General features: G+C 38.7%; 1 protein-coding gene across 1 annotated transcript; it reads left to right on the top strand.

The window, feature by feature from the left end:
* The first annotated feature begins 20,162 nt into the window (after positions 1 to 20,162).
* On the top strand, positions 20,163 to 21,248 carry LOC138942984 (uncharacterized protein F54H12.2-like). Its single transcript, XM_070313480.1, has one exon. It carries the CDS (start codon positions 20,163 to 20,165, stop codon positions 21,246 to 21,248), a length of 1,086 nt encoding a protein of 361 aa, XP_070169581.1.
* Positions 21,249 to 27,240: the final 5,992 nt, after the last annotated feature.

Raw genomic sequence — 27,240 nt, 5'->3', positions numbered from 1 at the left:
TCAATCTTACACACACACGCGCACGCACGCGCGCGCGCACACACACACACACACACACACATTCCTTCGTTTTCTCCCTCCTATCTTCTCTCTATCTCTCTCTCTCTCTTTTTATATAAATATATATCGTGAGTTTGGTTTCAATATTAATACGTAATTATTCTTCCAATTAAGTTAAAAAAAAATTTTTTTTGGCAGAAATTATTTTATTTTAAACAACCTATTTAATGAATTGAAAATTTTTTATTTTAGTCTCTATCTCATTTTCAATGTTAATTACCTTTTTTTTTAAATAAAGAATAATATATCTATTTTAATATAATTTTATAAAAAATTTAATGATAAATTTAATAATATGCAATAAAATATGAATTATAATAACAGTTTATGAGATATTGTCATTTGTAAAAGTTTATATATTTAAAATGAATTATAATTAGTCCCATGAGATATATATATATATATATATATATAATATATATCGTGGGACTAATTATGATTCATATTTTATTGCATATTATTAAATTTATTATAGAATTCTTTATAAAATTATATTAAAATAGATATATTATTTTTTATTTAAAAAAATTAAATTTATATTAATAAAAAAAATAAAATGATATATAAAATTTTCATATCATTAATCCTTAAATACCACACTGCTTATATCAGTTAAAATTTCCCATTGTTGCATTTTTCAATGTATACTTTTTTCTAAATGCATTTTTTAAAGTAAAATACTATTTTTGCCTTAATACTACTAATATCGCCAATCGATTCCTTAAGAATTGTTACTCTTAAAAACACATTATCCCCTTATTATTCTCTTAAAAATCGTTTATCTTGACTGAAGTTATACTGTTTTGAAAATATAACATCCCAATTCACACCAGTGTAAAATGTAAAGATGCGCGAACGAAGTGTGGAATTTAAGGATTAAATAGATCCTTTAAAATAAAATAATTTTTATTAAAAAGATTTTTTTCTAACACGATTAAAAGAATCATAATGTTTTATTAACATTGAACCTAAGCATATTGTACATATATACACACACACGCACATACATATGTAAAACATTACAATATGTTCATATATTTTCTCCTTTATATGCTCTTTGTCCATATATGTATATAAAGAAAAATAATAAAAAGAATGATTGAAAAATAATTAGAAAAGTAATTTTTGTTTTGTTTTTCTCAGAAAGTTTTAAGAAATAATTGTTTACATGTATTTATATATAAACGTAGAAAAAATTATAAACATATTTATATGTAGATAGAGTTATATAATTTAAGGGGATCCAACAGCGACGAGCGAACTCCGACGGGTTAGCGCCCTCATCTAAGCGTAACTAAAATTATCGATAATACCGACCGAAATTATCGATAATATCAATAATTTTAGTTCCGCTGTTACCGATAATATTTCTGCATGTTTCATGAATATTTGAAAGAGAATTGTGTTCAATATGATGAAATCGGACAACATCGTGTATTTCTACTGCTCTATTGCCTCGCACGCATATCTAAGCGTATCTAAGCGTATAGATAACAGTATAACATAGACACGTGTCTGCCTTTATTGCATATTTGAACACAATTGCACACATTACTTATATGGACTTATATATATATATATATATATATATAATAAGTATATACAGGGTGACCCATTTTAACTTAGGCAGCCAAATAACTCGAAAAATAAGCACACTACGAAAAAATGTTTAGAATCAAAATTTTGTCATTTCGAGGGGGACGTACAATGACGTTAAAATGAGCCCCCCCACCCCTTCCCCTGGGCGATGAGGGGGGGCAAGTTTGAAATCTTAAATGGGAACCCCTATTTTTTATTGCATATTCGGAATCTTTGGCTAAAAACACATACAATTTGTCTGAAACATTTTTCTCGATTCATGATAGATGGCGCTGTAATCGACGAAATTCAATTTCTTCGATTTCTCTTACTGAGAACCCATGCTTACGATTCTGCAATAAATTAACAATAAAAATACCACGTTTTCATTGTTAATACTCGAAATTAGTCTTAAAACAAACTTCTCATTATTTTTTATTACTCATTAATTACTTCTCAAGAAACTGCTTTTAGCGTAACCTGCCCTTTAGGCAACTTGAATGGTGCAAAGTACCGAGACATTTTGGACTTTCCATCTGATGGAGTTCCTCTAAGTATCCCTCCAAAATTTTGTCCATTTAGTGCCAAAGTCACAAGTGTTTATGTATTTTTTTAACATTTGTACTCTGATAAAATTCTGGTAAAATGGCAAATTATACGCCTACAGAAGTAGTCGATATTCTTATAACCTTTGGCGAATGTGGTAGAAATTACAGACTTACTGCCCGTACTTATGCGGAGCGATTCCCAAATCGCCGCCATCCTACTGATCAACAAATTATAAACATTGAAAGGAGATCTCGTAATAATCCACTTCATCGCGAAAGGCGAAGGAATAGACTTCATAATAATAATGACCCTAGATTGCTCGCAGTTTTGGCTATGGTTCATCAAAATCCCCATATTAGTACCCGTCAAATAGAACGAGAACTGGGAATCCCTCAAACTACGGCACATAGATTGTTACGATCAGTCAAGCAGTTTCTTGAGAAGTAATTAATGAGTAATAAAAAATAATGAGAAGTTTGTTTTAAGACTAATTTCGAGTATTAACAATGAAAACGTGGTATTTTTATTGTTAATTTATTGCAGAATCGTAAGCATGGGTTCTCAGTAAGAGAAATCGAAGAAATTGAATTTCGTCGATTACAGCGCCACCTATCATGAATCGAGAAAAATGTTTCAGACAAATTGTATGTGTTTTTAGCCAAAGATTCCGAATATGCAATAAAAAATAGGGGTTCCTATTTAAGATTTCAAACTTGCCCCCCCTCACCGCCCAGGGGAAGGGGTGGGGGGGCTCATTTTAACGTCATTGTACGTCCCCCTCGAAATGACAAAATTTTGATTCTAAACATTTTTTCGTAGTGTGCTTATTTTTCGAGTTATTTGGCTGCCTAAGTTAAAATGGGTCACCCTGTATATATATGTGCGTGTGTTGTGTGCCTTTCCATATATCTTTCCAAGAGGAATAATATTTGGCATGTGTGTGTGTGTGCATGTATTGTTATATATATATGTGTGCCTTTTATGTGTGCGTATATACAAGGTGTCCCATTTTAAAGGACCCACTCAAATATCTCAGAAACACTGCATTAAATCGAAAAATGTTTCAAACAAAAGTTGTGTGGCTTCAAGGGGGCCATAAAATGGTGACAATGATTTGACCTTGGAAAAACATTTGAAGGTCATATGAAAGTCAACTTTAAAATCTTAACAAATCTTTACAATTTTTTTTTATACTGTTAGTCGCAGTTGCTCGAATATATCGGATGGGTGATCCGGCCTTTGCGACTGCGGACCGTAATAACGATCTGTTGCTGATTCTCGTTTGAATTTTCTTTGCCTTCCCTGCGCTTCTCGAGATTCTCTGGTTTTTGCAACTTTTATTTGTCGTCGCTTTTCCAGATTCTCGAGAATAGGCGGAACAATCTTACACATGCTTTGATGTAATTGTGTAAGTACTTGTTGCGTATTATATTGAACAACTGCTCCTGCAATTCTAGCATCGTAGGAGCCTCGTTTACCAAAATTAATACGTTTTCCGCCAATTTCTTTGCAGATTATCGAATTGTATTTAATATATTGTGTTTCGTAAGCTTGAGTCTCCCCTCCTCTCGAACCCGGACACCGACGAGCCGATCCGAGCGTCGAGCGAGGTTACTGCGTTACAGCAGATTATCGAATTGAACGATTCTGCAGGATTATTTGTTAAATTTAACAATAAGCTCTCGGAATAAGCGCTGAGATACATGACAGCAGTCTCTATTTTTGGATAGAAATCATGTAATTTTAGAAACGGTACATAATTTTTCTTTATCTCATTGCAATTCTCTTTGCATATACCGCGTGCTTCACATCGCTTATGTTTGCCAAAAATATGACTAGGAATATTCAAAATATCTTTCTGCAATTCCATAGCCAGACAATGTAGAAGTTGCCTTTTTTTTCTTTGTCGAGCGGCTGACTCTATTACCTCTTTTTGTATTTTTAAAATGTTGCTTTTTACAACATTTCGCACTTGTACAAAGCCACGCTGTCTACACATTTTTGGCTGAGTCATCTCTGCCGCACCTTTCAGCTTTTTGCACAAGTTGCGAAGCAAATGATTGGTGCATTCAATTTTTTTGACAGTCACCATATGTTCACGGTATGGTTTGTTATCAATAATGGCCTGATATACGCTACTGTCACCATCGGCAACAACTGTTTTATATATCAGTCCATGCATTTTGAGGCTACTTTTAAAACCTTCTACGATGGCATCGCTCTCCATGCTTGTAGAGCTCGCATTGCGATCAAAATTTTTATAGCATTTGTGAACTATTGGTTCGATATCTTTTTGCTTTGCTACATCATATAGCGTGCAAAATTTATTGCGGATACCGACCAAGAGAATCTTTCTGGTGCGGTAACCAATTATGGCTCCAATACCGGAAAGAGAGTCGTAGGCATTGCCATACGATCTCTTCATCCAACTACCATCCGCTACGACTGTTATGTACGGAATACCGTTTATAACTTCGTTTCTCTCGAGAGCGAGTTACTTTTCAACTTCGCCAGCCATTTTCATCTCTTCCATGGCTGTTTTTTTAAAGTCATCGACTAAATTTTCCCTATATTTGATATAGGTTTGCTCGGACATGCAAGGAACATTTATGGCTGCACACAACTCTTCGAGCTGGGCATTCCCATTGTAACAGTTCCTGTTACAGCAGCCGTATTAGTGTCCATTGTTTCCGGCTCTGTGGGTTCTGACCAGAAGTTGGCTTCATATTTGCACATTTGGCATTTGAAGAACAACTGAGTCATTAACCCACGTCGATGAGAATTTACGAGTTTCCAATCTTTAAATTGGCACTCTATTCCTTGCATATGATTATCAAAGGTTCTGTGGATTTCATTCCACAGAAAAGCAATGTCGACAATGCGACGGCCTTCAGGCTTTCTTGGATACGATTTGTATCCAGAAGGCCCTTTTCTTTTAAATTATTGTTATCTTCGCAAAATTCAACATTTTCACACATACCTGTATTTGAAGTTGACTCGAGGCACTGCGTTCTTTGGGTACTAATTATCGAATCCATTATATCGGGAAATACTTCAACCGATTTTTGCAAATTTTTAGATTCGTTAGTACCCTCAGTAATGCTAGTGTACCGGGAGCCATTTGCCTCTTGGGTTAGCTTCAATAATTTTCGCCTGCAAAGAAAAATTAATAGATGAATATTTTTTAAAACATAGCTACAGAAATAAAATATTATAAATAATAATATATATTATATATAATTTAATATATTTTTGAAAAAAAATAAACCTCTGAAAAATAAGTACAGTCTTTTGTTTATACATTTTTTTATCTAAGTGTTATTAAAAATTAGTTATATAATACAATAAAATGTTTTAACAACATAAATTCCTCTAAAATATTTTATAACCAGCATAACGCACATGCAAAACAACCAGCTCACGAATTGATCGCCTCTCGCATAAATTTTTTAACACACATGCACATCGCACCTAGTGTGAAATAACAACCAGCTCACGAATTGATCGCCTCTGGCATAAATTTTTTAACACACATACACATCGCATATAGTGTGAAATAACAACCAGCTCACGAATTGATCGCCTCTGACATATATTTTTTAACACACATGCACATCGCATCTAGTGTGAAATAACAACCAGCTCACGAATTGATCGCCTCTGGCATAAATTTTTTAACACACATGCACATCGTATCTAGTGTGAAATAACAACCAGCTCACGAATTGATCGCCTCTGGCATATATTTTTTAACACACATGCACATCGCATCTAGTGTGAAATAACAACCAGCTCACGAATTGATCGCCTCTGGCATATATTTTTTAACCAAAGCGAACATGCAAAACGCATTTGGTGTTAAATATTCTTAAAACAACCAGCTCACGAACTAACCGCCTCTGGCTAACTAACTACTGCACTAACTACTATTATAAAATACAAATATAATAAATTTTCAATAAAAAATCAAAATAAGCAAAAGACTGCGTTCTTATTTTTCAGAGATTTATGTAATATATTCAGTATTACTTATATATATATATATATATATACTGGATGCCCCATTTTAATCCATCCAGTGGAATATCTCAAAAACCAAGCCCGGAAGAGAAAAATGTTTCAAACAAAAGTTGTGTGGCTTCAAGGGTGCCATAAGATGGTGACAATGATTTGACCTTGGAAAATCATTTGAAGGTCATGTGAAGGTCAACTTTAAAATCATAAATGGAAACCCCTTCACGTGACCTTCAAATGACTCTTCAAGGTCAAACCAATGGTACCATCTTATGGCCCCTTCGAAACCAAACAACTTTTGTCTGAAACATTTTTCTCTTCCGGGCTTGGTTTTTGAGATATTCGACTGGATGGATTAAAATGGGCCACCCAGTATATATATACACACAAACACAATATACATAGCTTGTCTCGCTACCTCCGTACAATTATGTATTCTAGGGATAAAACAGGGTCAAAAATTGAAATACAAACATTTTTTAGTTGTAATGTTTTGAGTTATAAATGACCAAAGTTTACTATAATATCGCATACATCTCGCGCATTCAGATCCGTAACTACATATATACGTGTACTGATCTGTCATTTGTTATTGATTTTACAAATCAGGTAATATTGATTTTTATTGCACGGCTGATTTTATTGTTTTTTATGTGTATGAGTATTATGTTATGCAATTAGCTGATATCAAACTATACTTGTACGTAAAATATTTAATTTTTTGTTCAATAATAATTTCAATTATTGATTAATTATTATATTATTATTTGACCAAGTTTTGTATAAATTTATTTATTCATTTTGTCTGTCAGCAATAGGAGATGACAGATCAGTATGTGTATAAAGCTTGGATATGAATTGTATGCAATATTATTAGCGAATTTTAATCACATAATAGTAATACAGGGGCAACTATAGCGATACACAACAAACCCCCACTCCTCGGCCACTGGCGCCGACCCCCTGCTGTGCCTGTCTGGGGCCCTCCCCCCTAAGGGTGTCTGTGGAAAAAAAAGAGTGGAGGGGACTCGTGGACGTCTACGAGGCAATTTTCCCTTTAAATTTTTTATTTTTTATTTAAAAAATTTTTTTATTTTTTTATTTTTTCGGTCGCGTGTACATGCTCGGGCTCGAACCTGGGTCCTCCACATTTCCAGACAGGGTCCTAGTATGCTGGGCTAGCTGAAATCTTATTAGAATAAGGATTAGATGTAGTATTTGTAGAGAGTCCTCCGGCATAGGGGACCCTACGCTCTGATTGGCTTCCCTATAGTTGCCGGCAGTTTGATTGGATGAGGAGCATGTTTCTGAGTGAGAGGGAAAAACGCGGCAAAATAACACGTGTGTAAGAATCGGCAAGATGGCGGCCACCGAGAATGGAGACGTTACGAAAATAGAAGGGGTCGTAAAAAGCAAGTCTGTGCAGGTAGCGTTTACGATGGTTTTAGAGCTTTATGACGTCGCTTAGCGAGGAGAGAAAAGATAGGAAAAAGTAAATGTTTTTATATAAGCGATTTAAAATAAAAAATTTTTATTAAATATTATACTTATGTTTAAATGTAAATAATAATTTCGCAATGTACAAAATTTCTTATGTGACGGAAAATATGCAAATTCGCTGCTATATACATCGACAAAAACGAGAGCCGAGAAAAATTAACGTTCTATTATATATCCGTATGGTAACGAACAATGACTATCAATAAACCTACGTTTTAGTAATACAGGCTCACATACTTTAATTTCGTCCCTTGTTACGATCTCATGAAACGCGGTGCGACGAATTGTTCTAAAACATAGATTTATGTCGAAGTTCCAGCCAATTCTTTTTCGTTCTCTTCATTTTCTCGTACTCTCTCTTTATTTAGCAATAAATTCCTAATACTATTAAAATTGACTAACCGCGAATTTTCGTAATTTAGGGTTATGCCTTTAACTTTACATGACTCGTGCGTTCGACCGTCTGGTGCGCGTACAACATATGCATAAAATTTAGGGCCACCAGATACGAACGCCTCGATATAGCTACCGCTCCCGTAGCTTTCGAGTTCATCGGTCATATCGCTTAGAAAATTTCCCGTACGTGGTTCATACTCGTTCTGATCACCGCTGCTCACGTAAATACATGAATCCGTATCATAATACAAAACGCGACGATCTAATCGCTCTAAATAAGAATATAACGTTAAACGAGCTTGTGCCGTCGTATACGCCGCTATCACGACATTAGTCAGCGGGGAGGAAACAATAGCTTCTTGTCGCAATTGCCACGAAACATATATTACCTCATTGTTTACGGGTAATATGTCGGTTATTTCATGCTCGGCACTTGTCAGCAAGGCTATAAAACGTTGCGGCGTTCTCACGACCTCGGTATTAGGTAAATTGGAGCGCTGACCAAATTTGCCCCAAAAAGAATTTAAGCACAGTTTCGCGACAGAACGTAAACCGGGATTCCGCGCGACGTTACGTTTATCAAGAACGATACCTTCGGTTTTCTCATACTCCCGCAGATATCTTTCTTTAGCATCGTCGTCGTTTTTCCCGCATTCGCTCGGCCACCCGCTGGCTTCTTGTTTAAGTTGCAAAAATGTATTTATATACTCGGCGAACAATCCACCTTAACGGGTCGTATGATCGAATTGACTAACTTTATATTGCCAAATCTCACTTACAGCCGTCACGTGGTAGCCCTTTTCGACGGCCTTGCGTAATTCGCAGGACACCCACGTATCCTCGAATTCGCGTTCCTTAACATTGTTGTGCATACAGGCCGATTGTGACAATGTTTCACAGCAACTGCGACATAATGCAAAAAGCAATTTTCCCTGCGCGCGATATGGGAGTACAGGATGAAATAAATCACGCGGTGGAAGTAATTTGCACCGTATGAGACCTTCGATCGTATTAAAATTATAATTCGGTGCCCTCCCGATTATTGCGGAACATTCCTCGCCGACATAAATATCAGGATGACCGATCGGGAAAGCACCTGTTTTCAAAACATATGGGTATAAGGAGCATACGTCCACGTAACGTATTTTTTCCATACCTGTAACCTCATAGTGCGTCACAATATTCCCCGTGCGTCCACCGAAAAATGCATCGCGCGGATCGAGCGGAGGCGTTTCCACCAACGGATGGTTCTCGAGATATTCACGCATTTCGCGACTATCTCGCATATCGCGATTGAAAGAGCACTCCCACTTTTCTATCACAAAGTATTTCCGTTGTCGAAGTCTCCACGAGATTGCGAGAGTTCGTTCGTAACGTGAGTCAATCGTATCCTTGCAATCCGATGTAGAAAGTGGTCTATCGCGATTCATAGGAAAGCAAGACGGGCATCCGTGCCAAAAACAGCCGTGAAATTGTAGCACATGACGTTGAGGCGTCTCTGTATCAGGCGTTTCGTAATATCCATCGACGAGCGTGCCGTCGATTGTACGATATTCGCGCGAGCGCCCTGCGTGGTTTATAGAATGTCCGAGCTCGCGTTCCTTCCATATCAACCACTGCAGAGCTTTACGGGAATGATTGGTTGCTTTTCTGTAGCCGCCAGTTGGAATGACGCCTATCGTATTTTGTTGCAAAAAGTTTTTCCGAAAAACAGTCATGCACGTCGAAGCAATTGTCGTGCATTCCTCGAACGGGCATACATTTCCACGATCAATAAAAATTTTTCTGAACGCCATACCTGCTTGTCGAAGAATATCAACGTCGGTACGACAATAGCGAATGATCTCACGTTGGAAATCGAACACGGTGTTTTTTTGTCGCATATCAGTATGCCATACAAGAAAGCGTTCGCGCTCTTCCGATTTCATTGTCTCCGGAGAATAATAATGCGCGTCAGGCAAGGGGCCGACATATGACTGATTTTCGACAGTGTTAAACAAATGCGGAAAAATGCCTTTATCCGACATATCCTGTAATCCGAAAGCCTTCGGTAACTCGGATAAGCGCATCGGCATATAATTAACACTGTCGATGAATTTCGTATGTCTTACCGTTAACACCACGATCTTTGTACCGTTTAATATTAATTTAGGTTCTAAGTTATTACGATTTTCAACAATATACTTTAAAATAAATTACGCGTCGAACGCTTTCGCATTATGTGCTATGCAAATGATCTGCTTGAAGTATTTTGTCGTACGCGTTGCAAAATCGACGAATTGTTTCACAGGATCATGACGAAATACGAACTCTCGCACCCCACACCATCGGCACCTCGCGGACAAATTATTTTCTTTCGCGCACGCTTCGCAAATTTGTTGCGCCACGCAAAGAGTGGGAACGTGTTTCTTTACGTTCGACGTACCTTCGAGTGACTCGTCTTGTCGCGTTTCAAAATCGTAAAATACGAATGCTACACGCTCTTTTTTGCTCGTACATGCACGATCGTTTGCCACTTTACCGACGAATTCTGTGCTCTCTTCTGTGCTTCGCATAACTGTCATCGCTGGAGCCATTGCCGATGATGAAGACGACGGTGCGGTAGAGGAACCATTATCACGTCGAAGAGGTTGCATGTAGCACAAATGATTCTCAGGCTTTGGTGAACGGCATAATTTGCAGTAAGAAACACCGCATTCGTGTCTCGCACCAAATTTAACGATGCGACCGCATCCGTCGCAAAATCGCACGACATTGCAAATACTTTCAGATGATTTACCGTCGTACGATTTTACGCTGCGATGACGCTCGAAACACTTCTTACCGAAAAATGCCCGATTACACGCGTTGCATTTTATACTTTTGGACTGCTTACACGGCGGCACAGTGAAACATCGCGGGCATTTATTTGGACAGCGATGGCCCGTTTTATCGTTCCGATAACCTATATTACACGGCTCGCAATAATTCCTACAACCCGCGGCGGCATTTAAATTTATAATAGGGTTATAATGACGTAAACGCTCATAATACATTATATTTAAGCGTAACGAGGGTTCACGGTCGAGAGAAGCAAGTAGCGCGATTCCGTCGTACATCGGTTTCTTGCCGCGCCCGAAAGTACTGAAATTATAAACTACAATTGCGATATTATCAACTGCGAGATATCGTTGAAAGCGCTCGATTTCTGGAATTCCACATCCCTCTTCAGTTATCGTAACACCAGCGTTCCTAGTTAATTGTAATGCGAACTCCCGTTGAAGCGGGGAATGCATGTGTCTTATATTATTCCATTTTTCATGTAACTCACCCGTACGTAAGTTACCGCGTTCGCAGTAAATTCGCGCTACTACGAGAGCGCGCGGAAAACATAAATTGTCGGAATTATTTATTGTTACTATTGAGCGCTTCACAACGTCTTCGTTTGTTAATTTAACATGTCCGCGACCCGAAGGAACCGTGACATTAAAAACACGAATGTTAAAGTGTTCCGCGATATCGAGCTCCCCAGCACTCTGCGCTACTGAACTCACGAGTTTCCAGATATCCTCATACGACATGTCTCTAGCCGGACGAAAGGATAATCCAGCAGGGCCCTGAGATAAATTCGCCGAATGGAAAGTCATTCCCACATAATCTCCCGGTTCGCATAAATTTAACGCATATGCGTGAATTTCACGAAACGCATTTTCTAATGCGTGATAAATATTCGAACCTTCGCGTATCGGTCGTATCGCGAAACTCGCTTCTCTCCCGATTATGCCGAACCTCCTAAATTGCCGCATATTTTCCGTCAATAAATCTGCGTAATTAAAATTAATATTGCCAACCCCATAACGTTGTTGCTCCTCTTCCACCCCCGGCTCCTCTTCGCCATCTTCTGTCTCCGACGAGGGATTACAGCGTTCTTCGCCGACGACTTCCTCTTCATTCTCATCCTCATCAGTTACTTCCTCGTTATTACAGAGTTGCGTTACTCGTTCTTCAGGAGTCACTTCTTCATTTTGACCACCACCGCCTCTCTGCACTGTCGAAACAAAAGAAAAATTTAATTATAAATAAAATAAAAATTACATCTACGTTATTTTTATTCTTTTCAAAATTTTGTATCTCACCTGGTGATGCCATGATATCAGCTTCGCCGTCGTTTTCATCGGAACGTGCTCTTCCTAAAATTTAATATTTTATCAATATTGAATATAGAATTTGTATAAAGATTAATATTTTTATTTTATTTTTATGCGAAACTTACTCGAAGGTCCTGTTTCGAGCTCTTCTTCAGCCGGACGTTTTCGAAGCTGAGAGGGAGTCTCTCGCTCATCAGTCGCAGTCGTGTTTCGATCTACAAATTATGATTTTGAAAATTTTGATTAAACACTGTCTAGCGTATTCGATTACATTACATTTCTACAATATAAATATAAACATTTTGCTTACCGTTTAAGCGGTTTCCTCGATGGTTTGATAGCAGGAAGGCTATAAGACCGTCTGCATCCTCCTCCTCGTGGTCAAATGCCTCGCGCATTTCTATTATCTCACCCGCGATATGTAACAACTCGGCATAATTGCCGAAATATCCTAGTCTATATAGCACAGCGAGTATAATATTCGAACTAGCACACGCAAATGCCCGAAAAACTGAGTAATTTATTTCCGATGAATCGTCCGATAACGCTGATAAATAGCGTTCACTATTTAACGTAGGCGACAAATTTGAGCCTATAATTATGCACTTTCCTAATACCACTTTAAGCCCAGCCATTTTTGTCGCTTACTCACGAAATACACGATATCGCTATTTTCCGCGGAACGACTCGCGTTACTTCGGATGATGTCGAACTCGAAATTATCTTTTTTACTTCGACGCGGAGAATTTATTTAAATGCATATCCCCACTTTTTTCCAAAAAGGAACGTCGTTGAAAGATTTAGAATTTTTCCTTTCTAGGTAGTTAGATTAGTTTAAAGAAAACAAAAGAACGCCGACAAAAAAAAAATCCCGGTTTTTTATTTCTTTTAAGAAAAAAGTAGACAAAAAAATATTTTATTTTTTATTACGTTATTACATTATTTACTTAGTTTTATTGCATAGGTGTTTTTATTATAGAGGTGTCAAAGTAAAGACTTTGTTGTGAAAATCTTTTAAAATTTTCGTAGAAGGGTTAGGATTATGTCAATTAGAAATTCGTCCTTTATAACATTTTTCTCTTTACAATATAAGCTATAAAAATTTATTATACGTCTGCTAAGCTTTTATTTACACTTTATAACATATTGTAAATGTATTTAGAGAAAAAAAAGTTTAGAGAAAAATTTTTCTCTTGTAACGAATCTAATTTCTAGATGATTCTAGATGTTTTTTCGCGTAATTTTTAGCCAGTTGAACAAGATTGAACATGAAAAATCACGATTTTTCCTGTTATTTAGTTGTTTATATAAACTTTTCCCCCCACTTTTCTTTATATTTCGATATATAAGCAGCGCGAGAAGATGCGAATTCTTATTCATTTGAGTTTGCTCGTACGAAAATTTTCCTTTCGGCTTCGATACAAGAATTTATCGTTGTTGTGACTAGTATTCACCCAGTTTTACTCGAAAGTGATAACAATGGCTGCCACGAAAGAAGTTTCCAGTGATCAGAAGAATCTAACCGATTTTGTTAAATCTACACACGTTTGTGATATTAGCAAATCGGACAACAAGTTCGACAACGATAGAAGAAACGAACAGCGATACTTATTACTATCGACAACGTATGACCTTAATTCATCGTGTACTAAAAAGCTACATGTGGGATTACAAGCAACAAACGAAGGTTATTTCGCACCAATTGTTAAATTAACGGGTAATTATGTGGACGGAATTTGTCTCGATACCGTCACCTGGCAACAATTTCAACTCAACATGGAACAGATAGGACTGTACTTGAGTGAGAATCAAAAAACCAAACCAAATCCGATTATCATCAACAATATTTCCATCGGCTTCACCACCGCTTACGGGACGAGGGCTGTGATAGTGACTTACAAGGAAAATGTGGAACAATCCGCGAGTAATGGTGAGACGGAGGAGCAAGCGCAGCCACCCTTGAAGAAACGAAAAACGCACAGTGTCGCTATTGTGATGCAGAAAGCAACTTTTCTCGGCATGGAAAATATTACAAGATGTGTGGATGCTCGATTGTCACAGCTAGTTTCCATCACCGACGCCGTCAACACCTGCGCCAATTACTTAATGAACGAGATAGAATTAAAACTCCCATCGGCTTACATAAATCGTGAAATTATAAAACTCATGATTAGTGATAATTTTTAAAAAATTGAACGCAATGTACAAACGCAAATAAGAGATTTAACCTTTTTAGATGTATATTTCAATATTGTATTTGAAGAATTACTTTCGCTCGGCTTTAATGAAATTGTACGTATAATTTTAAATCGTAATTGTTAATTTTATAAAAATAAAAAATAAAAAATAAAAAATAAAAAATTATTATCAATAAATATGAAATTTTTCTCACCTTAAAAATCACAGACTATATTTTCCCTTTACCCCTCTCTAATATTTCCTTTACTTCTTTACTTTGCGCATAGAACATTCTATCGAAAATAATATCAAATGTTAGTTGAACGCTAAACGAGCAATTTATTTCTAACATAAGTGTCCATAGAGCACCGCTTATAAGCTCGTAAGCAACGGTGCTCAAAAAACGCTGACGCAAGCGCGTCCCCGCGAATACGCTTATTAGCATCATTCCCGCGGCTACTTATCAGCTAATCGGCAACGGTGCTTTCCGCTCGTTTACGTACCGGGAAACGCTAGCGTGAGCATGCGGCCGCCGCGGTGGGGCCCCCGGAGCGTGGATAAGCTTATTACTCAACACATACCTACGATAAATATTAAAAATATTCGATGATTTTTTATTTATGAGTGCGAGCGTAATCGGCAAATCGTTCATTTCGCAAAATGGATGTACGGTGGAAACATCCTTGGATGTCGATCGTCTGTGGACCTACGGAATGCGGAAAAACAATTTTCGTGAAAACGTTTCTTCGTCATTTATCCGTCATGGCAGATGTTCGATTCGAGAGAATTTTATTTTATTACGCCGAGTGGCAAGATACGTATCGACGCTTACAATGTGCCGTGAGTGAAAAAGAAGAAGAGAAAAAAGCACAAAGGACCGGTTACGTTAATAATGCATTGATAAAATCGAAGAAAAATATAATCGAATTTCGCGAGGGATTACCCCGCTCGGAAGATTATTCTAACGATCCGCTCTCGTCAAAATTAATAATAATTGACGATCTTATGAGGGAATCATCGTCGTGCGACGCTATCGTAGATCTGTTTACCAAAGGAAGCCATCATAAAAATCTCAGCGTTATACTCATCTCTCAAAATCTCTTTCATCAAGGACGCGGACAGCGCGACATATCTCTCAACGCGAATTACATAGTAGTTTTCAAAAATCCACGCGATCGCGCTCAAATACGTCATCTAGCGCGTCAAGTATATCCCGACGATCCAAAATTTATGGAAGAAGCGTACTACGACGCTACATCGACCACACGGGTATTTATTGCTTGATTTGAAACAATCGACTCCAGACGAATATCGCTTTCGTACGTGCATCTTTCCCGACGATACTCTGCATTACGCTTACATACCACGTAGATCGAACAATAGAAGTGGGGGCGTATAAAAGGGTAAAATTCGTGTCCGCAACTTGTCAGTCGTGCGATTACAGCGTAATGGTGAAAAAAGAAGAACCTGATAAAAAGTTGATGACATCGAATAGAGCAATAAAGAATGCTAGACGGTCTATCGGTGAAAGAAACTTATGCCTTTTAAAAACCTTGTGTCATTTGAAAAAAAATCAAAGAACTGTATTCTTGCGAGCCGCCGACAATAAGCTCATAAAGTGCATTCAAGAGTGCATTTTCAATACGCTAAAGGGTAACGTACCGCTTTGTTGTAGCGATAAAAAGCGATTAGCCAAACATAAAACGATCCTACGGCGTGTTGCGGCAAAACAAGGTAATTGGAAGATTAAAAGAAAACTGTTAGTACAGAGAGGTGGATTTTTACCCTATCTTATTGGACCTTTACTAGGGGCTATATTATCCCGGATTATCGCGGCGAATGAAAGAGAAAAATACAATCCTATACATCCCGTACATTCTCCGTATAGGAAAAATAATAAAAATAATAAAAAAAAAGAAAGTGCTAACACCTGTACTTTGAAGAATGGAGAGGGCTAAGAAAATGGTTTTGATATCTACCGAAAATTTTGAGAGAATGCAGCGAATGCAACAGCAACCGGAAATGGCATCTATTGCGATGACTGATAATTCATCGAAGAAAAATACGGAAATATCAAATGCGGAAAATGTAAATAATAATAATTCAGTACGAACACCGGGAACAGCTTTATCGCGGCTCGATGCGGAGATGTGGCGCATTCTTAACCTCGCGACTCCTGTCGATGAGGACAAAAGATGGAAATTGTATAAGGAAGTACTCCAACGTTATCTTCACTTTGTTCGGGAAGCGAAAAAACGCTTACGTGAGGATACACAGGGTAACGGCGAGGACATTAATGACGAGCAGAACGAAGACACGAATTTGGATGTCGATGATAACGAATTTATGGAAACGTCAACTTTAATTAGCAGTGGCCGCGGTGACGGTAGCGCTAGTAGTAGTAGTAGTAGTAGTTTCGGGAAAAAACGCGCACAATCGACTGAAATGATCAAAAAAATTCTCGATAGTGTACCGAAATCTTATCGCGACAAAGCGCGAGCGCTATTAAAATACTTGATTGATATTTCGACATCTAAGATTAGCTGGGATAGACGAGGACTCGTAACTATAGACGGCTCTGTCATAACGGGTTCGAATATCGCGGAACTTATAAACGACGATACGCGAGAGAAAAACAGTAAAAGCAACCGGAAGAATTCAGTTTGCTCGATTACTGCGCGACATAGACACTCCTTTCAATCTCATAGGAAATCGTGATTTATTACATGCGTACGCCCGATCTCATCGTATTAAAAACGCGGTTCCGCGCGGAAGTTCCACTCCGAAAACTTCGAGCGTGCGTTCAAAGTCGTACAGCCATAAGGTAGACGAAACGAGCGAAACCAAAGGAGATACGCTATTTGTATCCGCCGACGAGGACGAAGGCGACAAAACATTAACGAGCTACGCAGATTCTCCGACAAAAAAAAGAAAGGGTTGCTCGACTGGAGCAAACTCGAATGATGGAACTCGAAAAATTGTAATACAATCCCTCGCACTATGCCGGCTATTCGGCGACGGCCAATTTATCGCGAGCCGCTAAACCGAATTTCACACGTAACGAGGTCATCGATTGGCTTAAATCGCAAGACGCATACACGTTACATCGGCCGGTACGTCGAAAATTTCCACGCTTACATTATAACGTGACAAATATCGATGACTTATGGGAGGCTGATTTGATCGATATTCGTAATCTCAAGAGTTATAATGACGGTTATTCATATCTATTAACGGTTATCGATGTGCTTAGTAAATTCGTTTGGGTAGAGCCTTTACGCGACAAAACAGCTGCCTGCGTGGTAAAAGCCTTTCAACGCATATTCTCGAGAAACAAAGAGCGTCTACCCGTATACCTGCAGACCGACAAAAGTAAAGAATTTATTGCTCGGCAAGTACAAAATTTCTTAAAAGAAAAAGATATTCGATTTTGTGTAGCACGTAATCCTGATATTAAAGCAGCTATAGTGGAACGCTTTAATAGAACGCTCAAGGAACGGATGTGGCGATATTTTACGCACAAAAATACGCGACGCTACATCGATGTTTTGCAGGATATCGTTCGCGCTTACAATCATACTCGACATTCCACCATCAAAATGCAACCTGCAGTCGTTACGAGGGAAAATGCGCGAAGCGCGCGCGAAAATATGAATCGTCGTTGGAACGACAACGGCGATGGGGCGAAGAAAAAGAATCGCGGGCAAAAGGCTAAATATAACGTGGGCGATTTCGTGCGTGTCAGTAGAGCAAAAGTAGCCTTTGAGAAAGGATACGAGGCAAAGTGGAGCAAAGAAATATTTCGAATTCACCGTGTTCTCGAATGGAGAAAACCGCACGTATACGAATTAAGCGATTTAGCGGGCGAAGTTATAGACGGAATTTTTTATGAACAAGAATTAGCATCTGTTGTTAAAAACTTGCGAGAAGAAGAATTTATCGTCGAACGTGTGATAAAAAGTAGGGGGCGTGGTAACAATAAACAATTATTAGTTAGTTGGCAAGGATATCCTTCAAAATTCGATTCTTGGATACCCTCTTCGAGTTTAAAATCTTTGAATCAAAAATGAGGGAGGAAGGATTTTATATGATTCTCCCTAGTAATAGCAGTATGCGTTTTTTTCCGGAGAATAAAACCACATGTTTCACCACTGAATTACCTCAACGTATAGACTTGCAAGGACGTTGGGAAGTAGCGCTCACGGAGATTCAATTTCCGACTAGCTTTCTTCATATACGCCCTGGAGAAGGAATCATAAGATTTATAAATATTCAAGAATTCACGATAGGCCCCCAAAAAAAGAAAATCATCGCTAAGAAATCTGAAATACCTTCGGGTATTTACTCAAGTTTGCACGATATTATAGAAGCTGTGAATTACTCTGCAAAATCCGTAGGTTCGCGTATCCATTGGCAATTTGGAGCTATTATCGGGCGCAAAATTATTATGAAACTTTCCTGCGACATTATGAAATGTGATATGATTCATTATGTAAATTTTTCCGAAAAAATTTGCCGAATACTCGGCTTCGATACGCGCAATAAGCTCAATGCTAGTGTTGTGGAACGTTTACCGTTATGGCTTTTTAGCGAAACCGCCTTCGATATACAGAATGGCGATGAGAAACATGATAAAATTGAAAATAATACCGGTACATCGGGCGTTTTACCAGCCTGGATTTATGACGATGTTGAAATTTATACATCACCATTTTACGTATTTCCGCGTGAACGAGTAATAATAGCCGCCGAACCAGCTAGTTTGTTGCGAGGTATTCCCGACAAGCTCTTTGTCTATTGCGATATTTGCGAACCCTATATTATCGGCGATGTGCGATCTCCTCTTTTGCGAATAGTCGCACTTGATGTTGGAAATGATTACGCGTTCGCGTCTACTCAAATAAAGCATTTCTCACACACTCAATACATTGCCCTGCGTCAAACGTCTTTTCGCACAATCGAGATAGATATAAAAGATCAACTAGGACAGAGTATACCATTCGAATTTGGAACGCTGACAGTGACATTGCACTTCAGGCGTATCGAGTAGATAACATAATAATAATTAGAGAGCGCGATAAAAAATTAAACGTTAATGGATTATTATTCGACGTATTACGACGAGTTACAAAACGGCGGCAGTCGAGGCGGTGGAATTCCGCGAGTTTTCGTCGGATCGCCCTATCAACGAGGTCACGGTATTGGCAGTTTTCTCGGAGGACTGTTCAGACGTGTATTACCTTATTTAACCAGAGGGGTACGGGCTGTGGGGAAAGAAGTTTTACGGGCCGGTGTTAATATAATCGAAGATGTTGAAAACAATATGCCGTTTAAAGTAGCGGCTAAGCACCGATTTGAAGAATCGCGCGACAATCTTAAGAGAAAAGCTAAAGAAAAAATAAGTAGTCTGATGAAGGGCTCAGGTTATAAGTCGGATGCAAAAATGCATGTAGCTCAGTTCCCTTTCGGCGGGCTCAACACGCGCATCGCTAAATCCGCGACATTATGTAGACGACGCCAGGCGCGTAAGAAAAGTTCGTCAAAGCGCCAGACGCGAGGGAAAAAAAAAAGCAAATACAAAAACATCGAAAAATAAGAGAAAAAAGCGCACAACAGTGAAAAGACTTAAAACATCCGCGAAACGGCGTAAAACCGGTAAAAAGCGCACCGTATCCGACATATTTTCTTAAACGGCGTATATTCTAAACACATCTAACAGTGAGAATTACAGCGACGACAAAAAATTTGCGGTAAATAAGCATGTCCTTTCTTCACACGCATTCGAGCGAGTGTTTAAAGAGCGAACTCGATCTCTTTTCTTTACCACCCACACAAACTAGTATCGAGAGTTCGCAATGGATTCATTACAAACCCGTGACTTCGCTCTCGGACGATTCTCCGATAGAATTCGTCATTCCGGGTCACGGAGAAGAATATTTAAATCTCACGCACACCATGTTAAGTCTCCGCGTACGCGTAGAAACACCGGTCGATTCCACGGGACATACTGCGGGCGCAACCGCCGCGGCCACTATAGGCCCCGTAAATCATTTACTTCATTCCATGTTCAATCAGATCGACGTGTATTTCAACCAAAAGCTCGTGTCGCCTCCAAACAACGCCTACGCGTACCGCTCGTACATCGAGGCGTTATTAAATTATTCTTCACCCGCAAAAACTTCCCATCTAACCTCCTGTCTATGGGACGCGGATACACCCGGTCAAATGGACGAACCGATGGAATCAAAATCGCCAAATTCCGCTCTCGTGAGACGCGCGCGTTACATTCGCGGCGGGCGCGCGCTAGATCTTGTAGGACATCTCCATTGCGATGTTTTTAATCAAGACAAATTTTTAATTAACGGTGTAGAAGTACGCTTGAGGCTCATTCGTTCGAAAGATTCGTTCTGTCTTATGGACAGAAACGGTTCATCGGCGAAAGTTCATATACTGGATGCGAGCTTACTCGTGAGAAGGGCGAAAATAAGCGCAGGATTATTACTCGCGCATGCTAGAATGTTGAGTAAAGTTACGGCCAAATATCCGCTCACGAGAGTCGAAGTTAAAACGATTCACAGTGGTGTTGTGGGTGAATCGTTAGATAATGTAATACTGGGTCAACTTCCGAAAAAGATAATAGTCGGCTTTGTTAATAATAAAGCGTTTAATGGGGATAGAAAATTAAATCCGTTTAATTTCAAAAATTACGGAATAAACTTCTTCTCGCTATACGTCGACGGTATGCAAATTCCTAGTAAACCGTTACAACCGGTTTTCTCACCGGAGGAACCGCTTTTGTCGAAGCTTATCAAACTCTCTTCGCGGGAACGGGCATCCATTTTTTGAACGAAGGAAATTCTATAAGTAGAGACGATTATTCCAAGGGATATACGTTATTCGCTTTTGATCTCACGCCCGATCTGTCTGCTAATTACGCAGGGCATTGGAATCTCGTAAGACATGGTAGTTTGCGATTAGAAGTGCGATTCGAGAAAGCTCTCATTGAGACCGTTAATTGTATTATTTACGCCGAATTCGATAATGTAATAGAAATCGACTCGTCTCGTCAAGTCATCGTCGATTTTGCCGGATAGATATTTATCACGCTCAAGTATTTGCCTGTTACAACGTAATACTCGGAAAATTTCCCTCCTTTTTCTCCCCTCCACATTCGATCAAAATGCCAGCAGCATAAAATATCAAAAAATATACAATATAACAGAAAAGAATTCAGTTTCATTCGAGACACGAACGTCGACGCTTCGCGAACAGTTTAAACTATTATAACCGCGCTGTCGAGTGCGCTCCAGTCTTTACAAAATGGATATAGTCATCGACATACAAGGTTTCCGCGATGGCAATGCGAAGTTTATCCCCAAGGAAGTTGCTATTATCGCGCTTGATGCTCCATTCGTCGGACATTGGATTATGATGCCCCCGCATTCATTTGGCGATTTACCAAGAAATGTAAGGCATGAAAATAACTGGCTTACACGAAATTATCACGGTATTGAATGGTTCGACGGTGAAGCTAATCCGAAATATTTTACATCGCAACTACGTGAAATAACAAGACAGGCACGATACATTTACGTCAGAGGTGCCGAAAAAGAAACCTACTTGCGGAATCTACTCTCCAGAAATATATATAATTTGGAAGATATTTCTCCCGCATTCAAAAATCTGTTAGAGAGAGAAGTGCGCGGACGATATTGTGGTTACCACGGATTTCGAAAATTTGGAATCTTTCATTGCGCATTACGCAACGTATATAAATTAAAATATTGGTTGATCGAGCGAAATAATATCGTCTATGGCAATACGAACGTTAGTACTCAAGCTACTTGCGGTTCTCCGGATAATTGGAATTTAAACGCCTGTGACGACGACGACGACGACGACGACGACGAGGAAATCAGTAGCGCGTATGAGATTTCGCGCAATAGAAATGAAATAGAGAACAAAAATCTGCAAACATCCGAGCGATCAATAGAAAAAGAAGAAGAGAAATTTGAAAAATCTGAATTATCGTCGTTGATGGATAGAGACAAGCTCGAAGCAACTACTAACTCCACACAAGCCGACATTGAAAACTCAGCGTTACAAGCCGGCACGACCAAAGACACACTACCGAAGGAGGTAAATACCGAAGTTATTGAATATATAATACCGCTCGTTCGTTCGCCTCCTTGTCAAAATAATGAACTCTCGCGAAATTCTACAAGCATTACGTCACATCGATGCCAGGCATGCGGGAGTTTATCCGACAGCCGACAGAGTCCCGAGGGTGTGGACGAGGTCGACAGCCATCGTCGCTAATACGGATGACCACAATCGACCTGGAGAACATTGGGTCGCCTTCTTCCTCGACGAGCATGGTACTGGCACATACTTCGACAGCTACGGAATACCACCCTTGCACCCCGGATTTCTCCTCCGACTTCGTCGAAACTCCGTCATTCATCGTTGGAATATTCAACAATTACAAGGAATTTTTTCTCAAACATGTGGACAATATAGTTGCGTATTTTTATATTATATGTGCAACGGTTATGATCTTAATCGGTTTCTTAGTCTTTTTACCGAAGATTGTGAACATAACGATCGCTTAATCGTACACTTATTTCGTAAAATTTTTCTTCGCGAAAAAAGAAACAAGTGAAACATTGTACGCTATGCGTTGCCGTGTTTAATCATGTAATTCGAATTGTAATACGTTATAGACGATGTACTCCTCTATAATATCTTAATTATATATAATAATAAGAATATTGATTTATGTAAAATTAATATCAATAAACGTATGATGTTTCTTTACTTAAATTGTTAAATTTTTTTCATCTCCCCTCTTTCCTTTTACAGTATAATGCTCCAAACGCTTGAACTTTTTAGTGCCTGTTTTTTATTATTCTTTCATTGGTTGAGGTAACGTAATTTCTTTCGGTGCGGCAAATGCGAAACCCTATAGAAACTAAGGGAATTAGTCAGCCATAAAATGAAAATAACTAAAAATGGCCAGTGCTAGAATAAGGAAACCTTTTCCCCCCACTTTATTGTCTTTCTGGAAAACACTGGGGGGATTATGTATAAATTCTGATTTCCCATGAAAAATCCAACATTAGTTTTTCACCTCTTGAAATTTTTTGTACGTTAAGTTAAGTGAAGTCCTAGTGTGCGAAAATGTGTGTCGCCAATATTTTAAGAAAAATCGCATTATTGTGTGCTGTTGCTCTACCGCGATTTGATATCAAAAAATATCTCGACCGCATATTGGAGGAAGACAGCGAAAGCAATTATCGCTTATTTAAAAAGGCCGCCAACAGCTGTTCGAGTGATGCATTGGCGATAATGTTTTGCTTGGGACATTTTGGCGGTGATGTCCGCCTATTAAATATAGCAGGTGAAATTATAACATACCGACTAGCTACGGAAAAAAAGGAGGATAAAGATATCGGCGTCTATATAACCCATCTTCTAATGCATTACCATCGACAACGTGCGTTAGGTAAATATATTTCACTTATAATAATAACAATTACAAAAAATGTAGTAAATTTTTAATTTTTATTTTAATAAAATTTTTATTTTTGTTAAAAATAGATATGCTAGCCATTTCGAATATAGGAGCCGAATCAATGCGAAGAAAACGTCCTGCAGAAGAGCCTGTAGCAGGACCTTCGCGAAGACGCCCTGGTCACACCGTCGAAGTCATTACGTTATCGGGTAAATATTACTTTTTTGGCGACACGCGAAAATTTTATTCATACATACATATATATATATATATATATATATATATATATACATATATATAATTTTATTTTTTGTTTATAGACTCGGACGATGAAGACGACTCATTTGAACCCAGTTACTCTCCTGTATATTCTCTTTCTCTCTCCTGAGCGTCCTTCTCCCGATCCACCGTTTTCCCACCCCCGTTCGCTTTCTCCAGTCTTCCGAGGATGATAATTTCGAGAAGGCTATCCAGGATTTCATCGATGAACTCCCAGACCTGGAAGCCGACTCTTCCTACTAAAATTAATCACATACTATTTTCTCATTAATTTTTTAATTTTCTGTCTTTTATCATTGTATTATGTAATATAATTTCGTGTACTTTCCGTAGCGGTAAAATAATCTTTCTGTAAATAAATATTAAGCACTATGTAAATATTTTTCCCTGTATATTATATCATATTCTCTTGCTATATAAATAAAGATGTTTTTTATTTTTAAGAACCAGGCGAAAATATTTTTCTTCCCTTCCTTTCTTCCCTACGTCTCCGTGACGTCATAGACTCTGTCCTAAGACACCGTATCAAACAGTCTCAGCTACCCGGTCACGAAACTAAAGTATGTGAGCCTGTATTACTAAAACGTAGATTTATTGATAGTCATTGTTCGTTACCATACGGATATATAATAGAACGTTAATTTTTCTCGGCTCTCGTTTTTATCGATGTATATAGCAGCGAATTTGCATATTTTCCGTCACATAACAAATTTTGTACATTGCGAAATTATTATTTACATTTAAACATAAGTATAATATTTAATAAAAATTTTTTATTTTAAATCGCTTATATAAAAACATTTACTATTTTCCTATCCTTTCTCTCCTCGTCTAAGCGACATCATAAAGCTCTAAAACCATCGTAACCGCTACCTGCACAGACTTGCTTTTTACGACCCCTTCTATTCTCGTGACGTCTCCATTCTCGGTGGCCGCCATCTTGCCGATTCTTACACACGTGTTATTTTGCCGCGTTTTTCCCTCTCACTCAGAAACATGCTCCTCATCCAATCAAACTGCCGGCAACTATAGGGAAGCCAATCAGAGCGTAGGGTCCCCTATGCCGGAGGACTACTCTACAAATACTACATCTAATCCTTATTCTAATAAGATTTCAGCTAGCCCAGCATACTAGGACCCTGTCTGGAAATGTGGAGGACCCAGGTTTGAGCCCGAGCATGTTCACGCGACCAAAAAAATAAAAAATAAAAAAATAAAAAAATTTTAAAAATAAATAAAAAATTTAAAGGGAAAATTGCCTCGTAGACGTCCATGAGTCCCCTCCACTCTTTTTTTTCCACAGGCACAGCAGGGGGTCGGCGCCAGTGGCCGAGGAGTGGGGGTTTGTTGTGTCTCGCTACAGTTGCCCCTATACTACTCATAATTCAAAAATTATTGCAATCTTCATATTTTTGTATTAGAATTTTTGACTATTTTATTTCTAGAATGCATTATGTATATGGAGTTTGTGACTATGTACATATATATATATATATATAGATTCTAATATGTATGTGTATATATCATTAAATAATTATATAAAAAAGATGTAAGTAAATAAAATTTAGTATTAATTTAAATTGAAGTAAAACGATATAAATAAATATAAATTTAAACATTAAATAAGTCATTTTATTTTATTTTTTTATAAACTCAGGAATTTTATACTCTCAATTCAAAAAAATGTTTTTGACAGTTTTTCTCCAATTTAAAAAAATTACTAAGAAAGTAAATGTAAAATAATTTTATAATAATTATTTACAAAAGATATTAGAATAAATTTTTTTCATAATTAATTTTGTAAATAAAATTTAAATTAGCTTTCTTTACTTATATATATACACAAGTCAATCATCGCCGATCTTTAACCGGGCGCACGTCGGTGAGCCGCACGTCTGATAGTGTGCGTGAGAGTTCAGCTGTTACAGCGCGGCTCATCGATGTGCGCCCGGCTAAAGATCGGCGATGATTGACTTATATATATATATATAAGTAAAGAAAGCTAACTTAAATTTTTATTTAGAAAATTAATTATGAAAAATATTTATTCCAATATCTTTTGTAAATAATTATTATAAAATTATTTTACATTTACTTTCTTAGTAATTTTTTTAAATTGGAGAAAAACTGTCAGTAGGATAGTATGGCCGGTTTTGGCTCAGTTTGTCGTGAGTGTGAGAGAGAGGGTGCCGTTGGGGAGGAAGAGAGAGAGATAGTTTCGGAGCAGTTTGTAGGCGCCCGAGGGATGGAGAGCGGGCTGGGCGGGTGCATTGGGGGGTAAGAAGGGTGAGAGGGGAAGCGCGGCCGGGGGGAAGCGGTGGGTACGAGTCGCCGAGAGCGCTCAAGAGATGGCGCTCGGGGGGTGGCGGTTCCTCCCGATTCGCGACCTTGACGCGACTCGTACTTTAGGGGCGCGCGCCGCTTCTAGCGCGCGATCCGCTGTCGCGATTCTTTAGGGGGGCGCGCCGCTTCTAGCGCGCGATCCGCTGTCGCGATTCTTTGGGGGGGCGCGTCACTTCTAGCGCGCGATCCGCGAGCGGGCGGCGGGCGCCTGGCGTCGAGGGGGCGGGGGATCGTCGGTGGGCGGTCAAGCGGACGGAGGGGCGTCCCTCGTCGCTCTCTTCTTCTCGAGGCGCGCGTTAGCACGAGCGCGCTTGTCGCTTTAGCGAGATGGCGAATCTTCGAAAGGTCGTGAAATAAAGAGATATCGTCGTTCTAGCGAAAGAGGAGAAGTGTTTTTATTATTTTTATTGTTTTCTTTTACAAATTTTTTAATATATTAGTACGCGAGTGAGCGTATCACGATTCTCCGAAGAGCAGAGCCTGCAGTTCGCAATCGATTATATCGTTGCGGTCGAAGTTATCGCTCTCGCGTATCATCGCGGGAATAAACGCCTTATCGCGAGCGCTTGCCGCGATGTTGAGGAAACGAGTTAGCTTGTTGTCCACGCGCGCGGTTAAACCGCTTAAAGATGCAACGATGCGGTTGACGCAAAGTTCCAGATTTAATATATTTATGACGGTGCTCTTCGATACGGCTAGGCG

Source organism: Polyergus mexicanus, unplaced genomic scaffold (assembly GCF_030449975.1).
Source record: "Polyergus mexicanus isolate NDT 795.1 unplaced genomic scaffold, iyPolMexi1.0 SCAF_24, whole genome shotgun sequence".
NCBI lineage: Eukaryota > Metazoa > Arthropoda > Insecta > Hymenoptera > Formicidae > Polyergus > Polyergus mexicanus.
The sequence above is the reverse complement of the archived record's forward strand: the minus strand, read 5'-3'. Positions and strand labels throughout refer to the sequence as shown.